Raw genomic sequence first — 13,011 nt, 5'->3', positions numbered from 1 at the left:
GTTAAAGTAGGGTTCTGCTTCCAGGGTGGAGGTCACACTGCAGTTTTGTGCAGTTGTTTTCAGAGATACATCTGAGGACCTGCAAGTTTTCAGGTTTTCAGAGTCATCTGACCGAAAGGGAGGGGTTTGATAATCTCCTGCCTGTGCTCTGGTCTGTGCCTGATCACAAACATACTTCTAGTCAGGAACTGGGAGGAGTGTTCTGGGACTGTTGAAAAGGCCCTAGGTCTGCCTCAGACTAGCAAGGAGACCCCCCCCCCCTTTTTAAGAAAGATTTTATTTATTTTGAGTTTTACAATTTTTTTCCCTAGTCTTGCTCACCCCCCCACAGAAGGCAATCTGTTAGTCTTTATATTGTTTCCATTCAGTTGAATGTGATGAGAGAGAAATCATATCCTTAAGGAAGAAGTATGAGATAGCAAAATTACATGATAAGATAATGGGTTTTTTTTTTCTAATTTGAAGGTAATAGTCTTTGGTCTTTGTTCAAACCCCACAGTTCTCTCTCTGGATACAGATGGCATTCTCCATTGCAGATAGTCCAAAATTGTCCCTGGTTGTTGCACTGATGGAATGAGCAAGTCCATCAAGGTTGATCATCACCCCCATGTTGCTGTTATGGTGTACAATGTTTTTCTGGTTCTGTTAATCTCGTTCAGCATCAGTTCATGCAAATCCTTTCATGCTCTGGGAGATTCTTTTAATCTCTTTTTGAACCCCAAGCTCTGGACCCTGTGCCTGCTTACTCAGCATCTCCCAAGGTCTCCTGGTTTTGCTAGGATCTGTGTTGCACCAGACTTCACACTCATCCTGCTGTGACAGACCTTTCCTGCCAGCCCTCTTAGTTGTCTTGGGCTGAAAATGGTTTTACTCCATTTTTTTTTGTGGGTTCTGCCACTGTAGAATATGTTTAGAATTATTGTTTATAGGTTTATAGGCATTTGGAGTGGATTGGGAGAGAACTGATTAGGCCCTCTCTTTACTCCCACCACTGAATTTAGCAAATTCTTATGGTTTCCATTGTTACCTGTACAAAATCTTGTTTGTTTCTCTAGCCCAGATCTTTCTCCTTACCTCCCATTTAGGTGTGTCACCATTACTAAAAAGTTAAACTTGAAATTTGATCTCATTTCTTTCAGTATCCCATTTTGTTTTTTTTTGTTTTATCATTAGTAACACTCCTTCCTTCCTTCCCTCCTTCCCTCCTCCCACCCTCCTACTCTTTCTCTTTTTCTTTCTTCCCTTCTTTTTAACTGTATCTTTAAAAAATTGTTAGTACCTTTTTGACACCATAGGTTTTCCTCGACATCGTGCTCTCCTTCCCCAACCATCTCTTGTATTAAAGAAAAACAAATAGAACCAACTCAAGCAGTTACTACTGTGTGTCAGCATTTGTGAAATTCTGCATCTGGAGTGTCTGTCATTCTTCCTTTCCCTGAGAAGAGAATGCTATTTCAGCATTTTTTCTCTGGAACTAATACTGACCATTAAATCTGGTTTGAATTTAACTGATTTTTTGTTTTTCATTTACATTTTTGTAGCAATTATATATTGTTTTCTTGGTCCTTTTTAACTCTGAATCAGTTGATATAAGACTTAACTTCTTTTGATTCTCTGAATTCCCTTATTTGTTATTTCTTTTCTCAACAACTATTTAAATTCTTTTCTCTTACATCTTTTTCCTCTTCCTTACTCCTATCTCATCCATTACTAAATAATGTCAAATGGACCTGTCTCTTCCTTTTGATTTTTCACAGCTACTATTCCTAATTCTGAAGTTAATCACCTCACTTTCAGCTGAGGTGTTTTAGTAGCCAATTATTCTACCTTCATTTTCTTCGTGTGCATTCATCCTGTAGTTGGCTGCTTCCATAAAATTTTCATCATATCATTCAAGATTTCAAGAAGCGTATCATTGCAGATTCCATGAAATCTAAACTCCCAAAACTTGTGTTCTAAGTTGATCCCCTCTTTTCCTGTCTTCCTTCAAAGCCCTTTTCATCTCATCAGCTTCATTCCTCAACATGTGTCCCAGCATAGAGCTTAAGTTCTCTTGAGGGCAAGTGCCAAAATATTAAAGGGCCTTCTCAAATTTTTTTTATTAAAGATTTTATTTATTTTGAGTTTTACAATCCCCCCCATCTTACTTCCCTCCCCCCACAGAAAGCAGTTTGTCAGTCTTTACATTGTTTCCATGTTGTACATTGATCCAAATTGAGTGTGATGAGAGAGAAATCATATCCTTAAGGAAGAAACATAGAGTATAAGAGATAACAAGATTAGACAATAAGATATCAGGGTTTTTTCCTAAATTAAAGGGAATAGTCCTTGGACTTTGTTCAAACTCCACGGTTTTTTATCTGGATACAGATGGTATTCTCCATTGCAGACAGCCCAAAATTGTCCCTGATTGTTGCACTGATGGGACGAGCAAGTCCATCCAGGTTGATCATCACCCCCATGTTGCTTTTAGGGTGTACAGTGTTTTTCTGGTTCTGCTCATCTTCAGTGAGATTAATTAAAAGAAATATCCTAATAATCCAGCCAGGAAAAAATGAAATAAATGAAATATTGTCTCAATGAGAGAAAGTTCTATTGCTCAGTTTGCAGTATATGGTCGTCAGGCCAGTCTGTTGAAAGGCTGTATCAGTGAATACATCCAGGATAAACATCCTAGACAATGAGTTAGGGGTCATGGAATACCATAATTTCCGAAGTATCAGAATTGCAGGTGACCCAAAAGTCAAGAAGACAAATGTCTTGTTGTTCTTTACCTCAAAATCTACTCCATGAGAGTAATGAGGGATACATTGTTTGGTCAGTCAAAAGTTAGGGGGCACATATGGGTGGAGTCACATCAGAGACACTAAAAACCTTCCAGGGGACAATAAACAGATGTTAGAAGAAGTGGGTATGAATCGAGAGTGCTTTTGTCTATTCATGTCTGTTCTTTTTTTCCTGATGGGGTATATCTTTTAGTCATCTATTTTGCTTTTTAAAATTATTTTCTAGTTGGACCTGAACTTTTATATTCTGATTTTTTTCTCCATCATAACAGCACTGATGCTGGTGACAGTCCTGTTGGCACCACCACTGCAACCAATCTGGAACAGCCTCAAGTCATTCCCTCTCAGGGTGACCTACTGGGCGACCTTCTGAACCTTGATTTGGGTCCCCCTGTCAATGTGCCACAGGTGTCCTCTATGCAGATGGGGGCTGTGGATCTCTTAGGAGGAGGATTGGATAGCCTGGTAAGCATTCCCCATCCTTTCTTTGGCCATGTGTAGTCCTTGCAATGAGATTTTGGCTTATGCTTTTCTATGTGAGCTGGACAGCTCCCTCCTAAGCAGTAATATCTTTTTATACAAGATAGGGATAATGATCCTAATTAGTTATAAGCTGTTCTTCTTTGACATGGAATGTTTCTGCAAGTTTCAGGGTGCCTTTTCTTACCTAGTTTCAAGCAGAAAGCACCTTGGTGTTGTAAAAGTTTGTTGCTTCGAGATTTGGAATGCTTGAATACCCTTTCTGAAGTTGGTTAGAGTGGAGCTACTTTCTATTTTCTTTTTTTCTTCTGGTCCTGCTTCCAATTAAATTAGCTTCCAGGATTCTGATACTAAAAGGCTTATTGTGGTCAGCAGTTTTTGTAAACAATGCCACCTTTAAGTTGAGGGATCAAAACTAACTTGGGTTGTATATTCGAAGAGAAATGAGGTGAGTTTGGTAGGTTCTCACATTGACAGGAAGGTGGAGTCAGAGAATGGCTTCCTGGCATTTTGATGTTTGCTGTTGTAGACAGAAAGCAGTTCTTGACAGCTGGACATTTGGAACAAATCACATTTATTTGCAAATAAAATGTTTTTATCCATTTAATTCTTTTCCCAATATTAGGCAGATATCATGTCCCCAAAATAAGTGTTCACTTCCAGAGACTTGCAACTAAGACAGTGGTTCTCTGTAGTGTCTACACAGGACTCACTTCTCTCTTCTACTGGAAGCAATAAAATATCTTGAACTTGATGCCAACACAGTGGATATTTTTGCTTTCTTGACAAGTAGACTAAGGAATGAGACCTGCATTCATGGCAGGGAGGCTTTTTTTTTTGGTTTTTACAAGGCAATGGGGTTAAGTGACTTGGCCAAAGTCACACAGCTAGGTAATTATTAAGCATCTGAGGCCGAATTTGAACTCAGGTGCTACTGACTCCAAGGCCAGTGCTCTATCCACTGTGCCACCTAGCTGCCTCTGCAGGGAGACTTTCTAATGGACAGGCTTTGCTTCCAAAGACTGTCTTGATCAGGCTCTGACTCTATAGTTATACAAATACACAAACAAAATTTCATTTTTTTATAGAATTACATTTTAACTTTCTGTAGAGCATTTTAAAGGAACAAAAGATAACACAAGCCCCACTCCACTTGGTCACTGCTGCAGTATAACTCCTGTAACCAATTCCATCTGTATTTTGCTTAGTCACCTTCTATTTTATGAGCATTTGGAGAGGATAGAAGCACCCAGAATTTCTTCATGGGATGGCAGCAGCCCTTTTCCATCTTTTTTTTCCATACACCAAAAAACATTTTTGATTGACAGTTACTTTAGTCTACGCCTCATGAACTACAAATTGTTCAGCCGTTCCCCAGTTGATGGACATCCTTTCTAGTTTTTTTTCATACCAAAGCTGCTATAATTTTTTTAGATCATATCGGTTCTTTTTCTTTTTCCCTGATCACTTTGAGAAATAGACTTAATAGTGGTATGGCTAGATCATAGGGTATACACAATTTGTATAACTCTTTGAACATAATTCCAAATTGCTCTCCATAATATTTTGGATCAGTTCACAGTTCCACCAACAATGTATTAGTGATCCAATTTTCCACATCTCTCAAGCATTTGTCATTTTTTCCCCCTCTATCATTTTAACCAGTCTGATAGATGTGAGATGATATCTCAAAGTTGTTTTAATTTGCATTTCTCTAGTTTGGAATATTTTTTCACATGACTATATGGAGCTTTGATTTCTTCACTGAAAAAGTGCCTGTTCATAACTTTTGATGATTTATCAATTGGGGAATGACTCAAATTCTTATAAATTGATAAAATACTATATATATAGTTGATATTTGAGGCCTTTGTCCAAGAAACTGTCTGTTAAATTTCCCCTTCCCCCACCTTTTTCTACTTTCCTTCTGATTTTGACTACATTGGTTTTTATGTTTGTATGAACTCTTTTTTAATTTCATGTAATCAAAATTATCTGTTACATCCTACAGTTCTGTCTTTTGTTTATTCATAAATTCTCCATTCATAAGTCTGATAGGTAAAGTGCTCCTTGTTTTTCTAATTTACTTAGGATATTTCTCTTTATTTCTGGGCCATGTATTCATTTTGACCCTATGTTGGTAAATGGTGTAAGATTTTGGTCTATACTCAATTTCTGTTAAACTGTTTTCTGATTTTCCCAACAAATTTTACTAAATATTGAATTCTTAGCTCAAAAGTTTAAATCTTTTCATTTGTCAAACACAAGATTACTATAATAATTTATTACTGTGTATTGTGTATCTACTCTGTTCCTACTAGTCCACCTTTCTATAACTTACCTAATACTAATAGTATTATACTAATTAGCTAATTTTGATAATTGCTGCCTTATAATATAGTGTAGTACTGCTCAGCTTCCGTTTGTTGATTTTTTTACCATTAATTCCATTGTTATTCTTGAGCTTTTGTATTTCCAAATTAATTGTTATTTTTTCTAGCTTGATCAAATAATTTTTTTGATAATTTAATAGGAATGATTTTGAATAATTAGAGGTAGAATTGGCATTTTTGTTATATTGGCTCTGCCCAGCTATGAACAATTCCATCTATGAATAGCCTGCCTTTCTCCAGTTATTTAAATATGATTTTATTTATATAAAGCACATTTTATAATTATGTCCTTATAGTTCTGTGATTGTTTTGGCTGGTGTACTCCCAGGTATTTTTCTGTCTATAGTTATTTTTAAATGGGCTTTCTTTTATTATCTCTTCTTGCAGGGTTTTGTTTGTGATTATAGAAATGCTGATGATTTATGTGGGTTTATTTTATATCCTGTTACTTTGCCAAAATTATGAATTGTTTCAACTAGCTTTTTAGTAGAATCATCCTATAGTATGCAAAAGAGTTAGTTTTATTACCTCATTGCTCATTCCAGTTCCTTCAGTTTCTTTTTCTTCTCTTAATGTTATTGCTTGAATTTCTAATGCAATATTGAATAATATGGGTGACAGTGAGCATCCTTGTTTCATTCTTGATCTAATGGGAAGAATTCTAGCTTATGTCCTTTATGAATACTGAATGAAGATTTAAGTAACTACAGTGCCACATTCAAATGGCTTCTTGGAAGCATCTGCTTGATTTCTGTATTTTGTAGGTACAATAGTATTGCTGTGAGACTCTGCACTTGAGTACTTCCTGATATTTGTGGTAAATTGGCATCCTTGGTATTGTAGCTCTAGAAGTTTTTGTATGTAATTTCCATCAGTTTCCCATCATTAAGAAAAAGAGAAGCTAAAATGAAGAATAAGAGATAAGCCCTCTTTATATTTGTTTACATATCCTAAATGTGTTTGATCATTGTTTAGGTTTTTAGAGAACATCATTAAGGCATAAATTGCCTGAGCTGTTAGCAACAAAATGCATAAGTTTGTGTGGAAGGAGTTTCCATTGTTCTAATGCAAGTGTCTTCCTGTCAAAGTTATCTTTGATTTATAAAAGTAGAATATTCATTGTGGCAAATATTCCCTTGTGGTGTGGGCATTAGATTTTTTAAAATAATTTATTTTGAACCCAAACACCAAAGCAGTTTGCTTTATAAAAAGGTAAATTCCATATTACTTTCTTTTTTTAAGTTGAAATTCTATTTAATTTTTCCAGTTATATGCAATGGCAGTTTTTCAACATTGATCTATTTGCAAATTTATGAGTTGCACATTTTTCTAGCACCATCTCTTCCCTTCCTCCCTCCTCCCTGACTTCCTATGGCAGCAAACAGTCTGGTAAAAGTTATACATATACATTTGTGTTGAATATATTTACATATTAGTCATTTTTTGAAAGACACGTTACTTTCAAAGCTATCCTATTTTTCTGTATTTCCTTCTGAACTGTCTTCTATTTTCCTTCATGAATCAAAAAAAGTTTAGGGGGTGGCTAGGTGGTGCAGTGGATAGAGCACTGGCCCTGGAGTCAGGAGGACCTGAGTTCAGATCTGACCTCAGACATTTAATAATTACCTAGCTGTATGGCCTTGGGCACGCCACTTAACCCCATTGCCATGCCAAAAAAAAAAAGCTTAGTGACATTTTTGATATACTCAGAGATCAGAAAATCACCCTTTTAACAAATAAGCTTAATCAAGCAAAACAAGTCCCCAAAGTAATTGAGTCTTTTTCTTTACCTTGAGTCTACCCAGTCTCACTAGGAGGTAGTTACCACATTTCATGATAGAGGTTCTGGAGGCTTGACTTTGGTCAGAGTCCTTTTGTCTTTGGAAGTTGTTTTTCTTTACAAAGGTTTACAAACCTTTCTGATTCTGTTCAGTTCCCTCTCCAGTTCACAGTAGCCAGGGTTCTCTGAAATCATCTTTTTAGTAATTATTTAGGGACTATATATATTCCACTGCATTGTTTTACTCCAGTTTTATGGATAGGCATTAAATTACTGTGACTACTCAGAATTCCTCTTTAGTTGGATTCTTGAAATATAGCTCCTGGTTAACTCATGTTGCTACTATTGGTTTTTCTCAAGGCACAATTGTTATTTCTCCACATTGGATAATCCCCCCAAAAAGTTGAATGAAAGCAATCCCTATATTGCTGGAGGTTCTCATTTTTCTTTCTTTGACTTTGCTCTCAACTTCCAGAGAATGAGTAGAAAGAGAAAAATTGGAGAAGGTGTTGGAGATATGGAACTAAAAATAAGAAAAAAAAATCCTTTCCAAGATCTAATGCTTTGGGGGGGCACTCCTAAAATGGAGGTTTGGGGAGAAATCTCCCTCCACTTTCCATTCAGGGGGTTCTGGGGGTAATGAAGAACAAAGTTGATGTGATCTTGCAAGATGATAAAGATCCTGGTGGGTTGAGCGAGAAATCCAAAAAAGTGTAGCTAGATGGGAAACAAAGAGATGACTGGCCCGAGAGCCAAGTTATAGGCCATTTTTAAAGTCAAAAAGGTTCTTATTTTGTCCAGAAACTACAAGAAGCTTGATTTATAGAGTCATAAACTGCTTTCACAGAGCTTATAATATTAACAGGTGAATTAAAATACAGCATTGCATATGGATGCTTGTACTCACATACATAAGATGTGAAAATGTGATAAGAAATGAGGAGTTCCTATCTCAACAATATAGTACTAGGAGCGGGTACTGGACATTCTGTTTTTCTGCAATGGTTTTTTACATTTGTAAACAAATTTTTATTTTATTGAAAAATGTAGAAACTGTTCTTTGCTCACTGATCCTCAAACAGAAAGGCAGCAGTTGACTGACCCTTGTCTAGATGGTCAGCCACCCTTCTCTGCGAAGCTTTTGGATCCTCCTCCTTCCTAGGGCCCCTTTCTCTCCTTGCCCCTTGGATCCCATGTCTCTTTGCCCTTCCAGTCTCTTTATCAGAATCTAGACCTCTTAAGGACAAGAACTGAATCCTTTGTTATTTAGAAGTTTTGGTTTTTAGATTACCAGTCCAACTTCTGAAATCAATTCACTTTCTTTTTGTTCTAGCATGTTTGCTCCCATATTTTTTTATATTTCTGCTTCTTGTTTATCAAGGTATTTTTATAGAAATGTATTCCATCCCTTTTTTCCTTCCCCAATGACAGTGGAAGTTTCTTGTTTCCATTGGATACTATTCATTTTTTTCCTTCTTATTTCTAACACTTGCCTGGGAGAATTTCTTCTCTTTTGTTACCTTTACCTCATTTTCCTTAGTATTTACCTTTTCCACTGCCTCCAATTCTATACTAATGATATTTATTCTTCTTAAAAAGATTATATAACCCATTTCAAATTGACTGCTTTTCTGAGTTATGGAAAAATAGGATAATCCCCTCTGTCATAATAGAAACTAAATTAATGCTAAATTCCACTACATTTCTTTATCCTGAGTGCTGAATCCCTCCCCCTCTTCCTTCTACATTTTTTTATCTCTCTATATATGAGTTTTTTGTTTTGTTTTGTTTTTTAGGTTTTTGCAAGGCAAATGGGGTTAAGTGCCTTGCCCAAGGCCACACAGCTAGGTAATTATTAAGTGTCTGAGACTGGATTTGAACCCAGGTACTCCTGACTCCAAGGCCGGTGCTATATCTATTATGCCACTTAGCCGCCCCTATATATGAGTTTTCTAAATGATAGCATTTTTCTTCCTTTAATAATAAAAGCTTAATGATTTGACTTGGGATGTAGATTGATCTCTTAAGATTAAATGACTGATTGATTGCAGTGATGTTATTGTAACACCAAGGTGTTATTAAAGTATTTTTTTAAAACTGTATTCAGTATGTGTTTAGATCTATTGAGCATTGTTTGGAAACTTAATCATTCCAGGTAATGTAACTTTTTTCACAGTTGGACCTGACTCACTGCAAGTTCCTCTGGTTTGGAATGGAATAGTGATGAAGTTAGGCTTTGGCTGGTGAATGAAATTCACCAAAGAGACTCAAAATTGGAGGGACATATAAGTCTTATTATGCAGTTGCAATTGGACCGACCCTTAAGGGACAAGCAGCTGATAGGGGTTATACTATGGCTTATATAGGGAAGCAGGGCATGGTGTATGTTTCTGGGACAGATGGCAGGGTGGCATAGGAATAGTTTAATGATTATATCAGGATGCTCAAGGACAGTTAGCTCATTTTGGCTAACAGTCTTATCTCGATATTCATTGTTGGCTTCTGGCCTCTACCTCCCTGGCTTTGTAGGAGCCTCCTGGTGCCAGGGCAGGTGTCTATCTAACTTATGCAGGATACACTTTTATCAACCCAAGGTCTGGTTAGAGGATGAACTTTCCCAGGAATGGTACAAGATACTTTTTTCTATATAAGCACAGAAAAGTACAAATTTAACTATTTGCTAGCATATTTTCTCTGTCTAGCATTTCCTCTGAATCATAGAAAATGACATGCTGTTGGCTTTGCTATCTTAACATTTTTTTGAACATGTGTGACACTGAGTCTGACACCCATGGAGCTCTTTAGGTTATAATTCAGTTGCTAGAATTTATGACCTTTACTTTTTGGCTGCAGGAGAAGCCTTGGCTAAATTATAGCCTTTTATTCATTAAAGAACCTGTGCATTATTCCATTTGGATTAATGATGTTATTAAGATGGAAAGGAAGCATTACTCTATTCTTTCTATATTCTAGAGAGGGAGGGGCTTCAACTTCCAAGAAATCTGCTCAATGTGTAGGGAAATAATGTGACATTGCTAGCTCTAAAGAATACCTGTTTTAATGTTAGTGTTGTGTTTGGGTTTTTGACCAGTGAGATTTGACACAATGAATTGTAGAGCTTGAAAAGTCCCTGTAGGTAGGACTCATTCACTCTCCAGGAACTAGGCTTCCACATATTTCTTAGGCTGAAATCTAACATCCCTTCAATTCATACCAGAGGCAAATTGGATGACTACTGTTAAATGCAGCAAATAGCTTAAATTTGGTCATCCTAGCTGCCCTTTGGAAGAAGAGATATGAAATAGACCCTGTAATCTGGTAGAAATCTGAACCAAGTGGTGCTTATTGTGATTCTGGGGGGGTGACACTGCCCTGCTGGAGATGATCACATCTAAGCAGCAAATAACCTCTTCAGAATAAGTCCTCTTTATTTAGACTAATAATGTGGACATGGATATGATGCTATAGTTCTTCACTGGAAGATTTGTTAGTTTAAACTTCAATCCCTTTTGTAATAAAATTCTTCAGGAAAGAAACTGATTTTATAATTTTCTTCTAAGGAATTAACTTTGCCAGTCTCCGGAGAAAGATTAGTTCAAGAAGCCCTATCTAACATTTATTTTTTGTTATTATATAATTATTGAGATATATTTAGTACAGTTGAGTCTCTTCTTTTTAGAAATCTATGAATAAATGAGTACAAGTGATATGATATTACTCTGATGGCAGAAAATGAAGAGAAATTAAGCCTCTTTATGAAGGTAAAACAGGAGAGTATAAAACCTAGCTTGAAGCTTAGCATAAAAAAATCAAAAGAAAACCTAAGATCTTGGCAAACAGAGGGGGAAGAAATGGAAGCAGTGGCAGATTTTATGTTCCTGGACTCAAAAGATCACTGCAGATGGAGACTTTCACCCATGAAATTAAAAGACACTTGCTCCTTGGAAGGAAAACTAGAGCAGATCTGGACAACACGTTTAAAAAGAAGAGACATCACTTTGCTGACAAAGGTCTCTATCGACAATTAGAGTTTTTCCAGTAATAATATCTGACAGAGTTGGCCTATAAGAAAAGCTGAGTGAACAACTGATTTGAATTGTAGTGCTAGAGAGAAGATTTTTGAGACATCAAGGAGATCAAATCAGTCAATACTCAAAGAAATTAATTCAGATAATTCATTGGAAGGTAAATAAATACTAAAGCTAATTTTAATTAATTGGGCCATATAAGGGAAAAGACAGGACTCATTGGAATAGACCCTGATTTGGGGAAAGATTGAAGGCAAAAGGAAAAAGGGATGGTAGAAGATGAGATAGATACTGTCATGGGAGCAATGAGCATGAGCTTGGACAGAATTTGGTGGACAGTGGAGAATAGAAGGGTCTGGTGTGCGGTGATCCATGGGATAAAGCTTCATATATAACAGAATGAATTAACAGTAGCAACGTAGCTGGTCATACTGTGGACTTGTGATTATCTTCACTGAATCAGAACTACTCTTAGCAATCACTATGGTTGTGTTTTAGAGTCCTTTCTGAACCACTCTTTAGGAAAATACATCACACTTCAATAGCTGAAATACTCTGCTTTCTCTCAGGAGACACTGACCAAAAATGAGAAAAGGAAGAGCAAAAAAAAAAAAATCACACACACACACTGTAAGACCTTAAATGGTTGTGGTATTCACATGATTTGAATCTAAATTTCATTGTTTTTGATGAAGTCACATATATTATTTTAAAGAATATTCTTTTCTGAATCCAGAATCAAAGCAGTTTTAACATGTCGTGTAAATTCAAATGATACTTTGGCTTCTCATCCGTTTATCTTCAAATTCCCAGCTCAGTGGGGCAGCAAATGAGTGAAGATAGAATCTTTTCTGGAGCAGGGTCTGAGCAGGAGACATTCAGAAACCAAGCCCAGGGTCCAGAGGGAGCACTGCACAGGTGCATCCAACCTGAATCTGCCATTAGAGGGAAGAGTTTGTTTAAAATCTCTTCACTCTGTTGATTTTCTTTAGAAAATCTTTACCTTTTTGTTTCTGTCAGACAGCTGTAGTGTCATGTTCTTCCCTTATCTCTTCACTTTTGTGAGCACGTGAAGTTGTCCTTGGGATGCTTGAGGAGCAGCTTTCGGTTTCCTCAAGGCAGAGTCCTGGACTCTGAGGTGGGTCTTGTCAGTGTGCCCTAGAAATGACCATTAGCCACCCGGCAGCCAGTGCTCTACAGCCATAACCCATTGAGCGTGTAATGTAGATGCTGGTAGGGAGTGAGTGCACTGTGGACCCCCATTCCACACTGTGGGGGTGGGGAAGGGCAGTGGGCTGCAGCCTCGAGGGCCCAGTCCATTAGCCTCCATGGTAGGTCCTGGACAGAATTGGAGTGGAGCAGAGGGTGGGAGGAGAGTTAGTCCCCAAGTCTTCCCTCTCACCCCACTTACATTCTAGCATTTGAAATGATTCATTGCTTTTTATTTGATGTCTTTTCTTCTTTTCCCTTTTACTGAGTTGGTTACTTTGGTAGTGGCAGAGGTGGAAAAAAAGCAACTTTGATGATCTACCTGGGAGAATAGA

At 37.1% G+C, this 13,011-nt stretch overlaps 1 protein-coding gene across 3 annotated transcripts in view; it reads left to right on the top strand.

Annotated features, from left to right (window-relative positions):
* AP2B1 (adaptor related protein complex 2 subunit beta 1) overlaps nt 1-13,011 on the top strand; it is a 131,101-nt gene that overhangs the window by 67,326 nt on the left and 50,764 nt on the right. For all 3 annotated transcript variants that reach the window (XM_074188910.1, XM_074188909.1, XM_074188911.1), the window contains exon 14: nt 3,059-3,251. In XM_074188910.1, the coding sequence (XP_074045011.1) occupies nt 3,059-3,251 (193 nt within the window). The remainder of the gene's footprint in view (nt 1-3,058; nt 3,252-13,011) is intronic.

The sequence above is a fragment of the Macrotis lagotis genome, chromosome 5 (assembly GCF_037893015.1).
Source record: "Macrotis lagotis isolate mMagLag1 chromosome 5, bilby.v1.9.chrom.fasta, whole genome shotgun sequence".
NCBI lineage: Eukaryota > Metazoa > Chordata > Mammalia > Peramelemorphia > Peramelidae > Macrotis > Macrotis lagotis.
The sequence above is the reverse complement of the archived record's forward strand: the minus strand, read 5'-3'. Positions and strand labels throughout refer to the sequence as shown.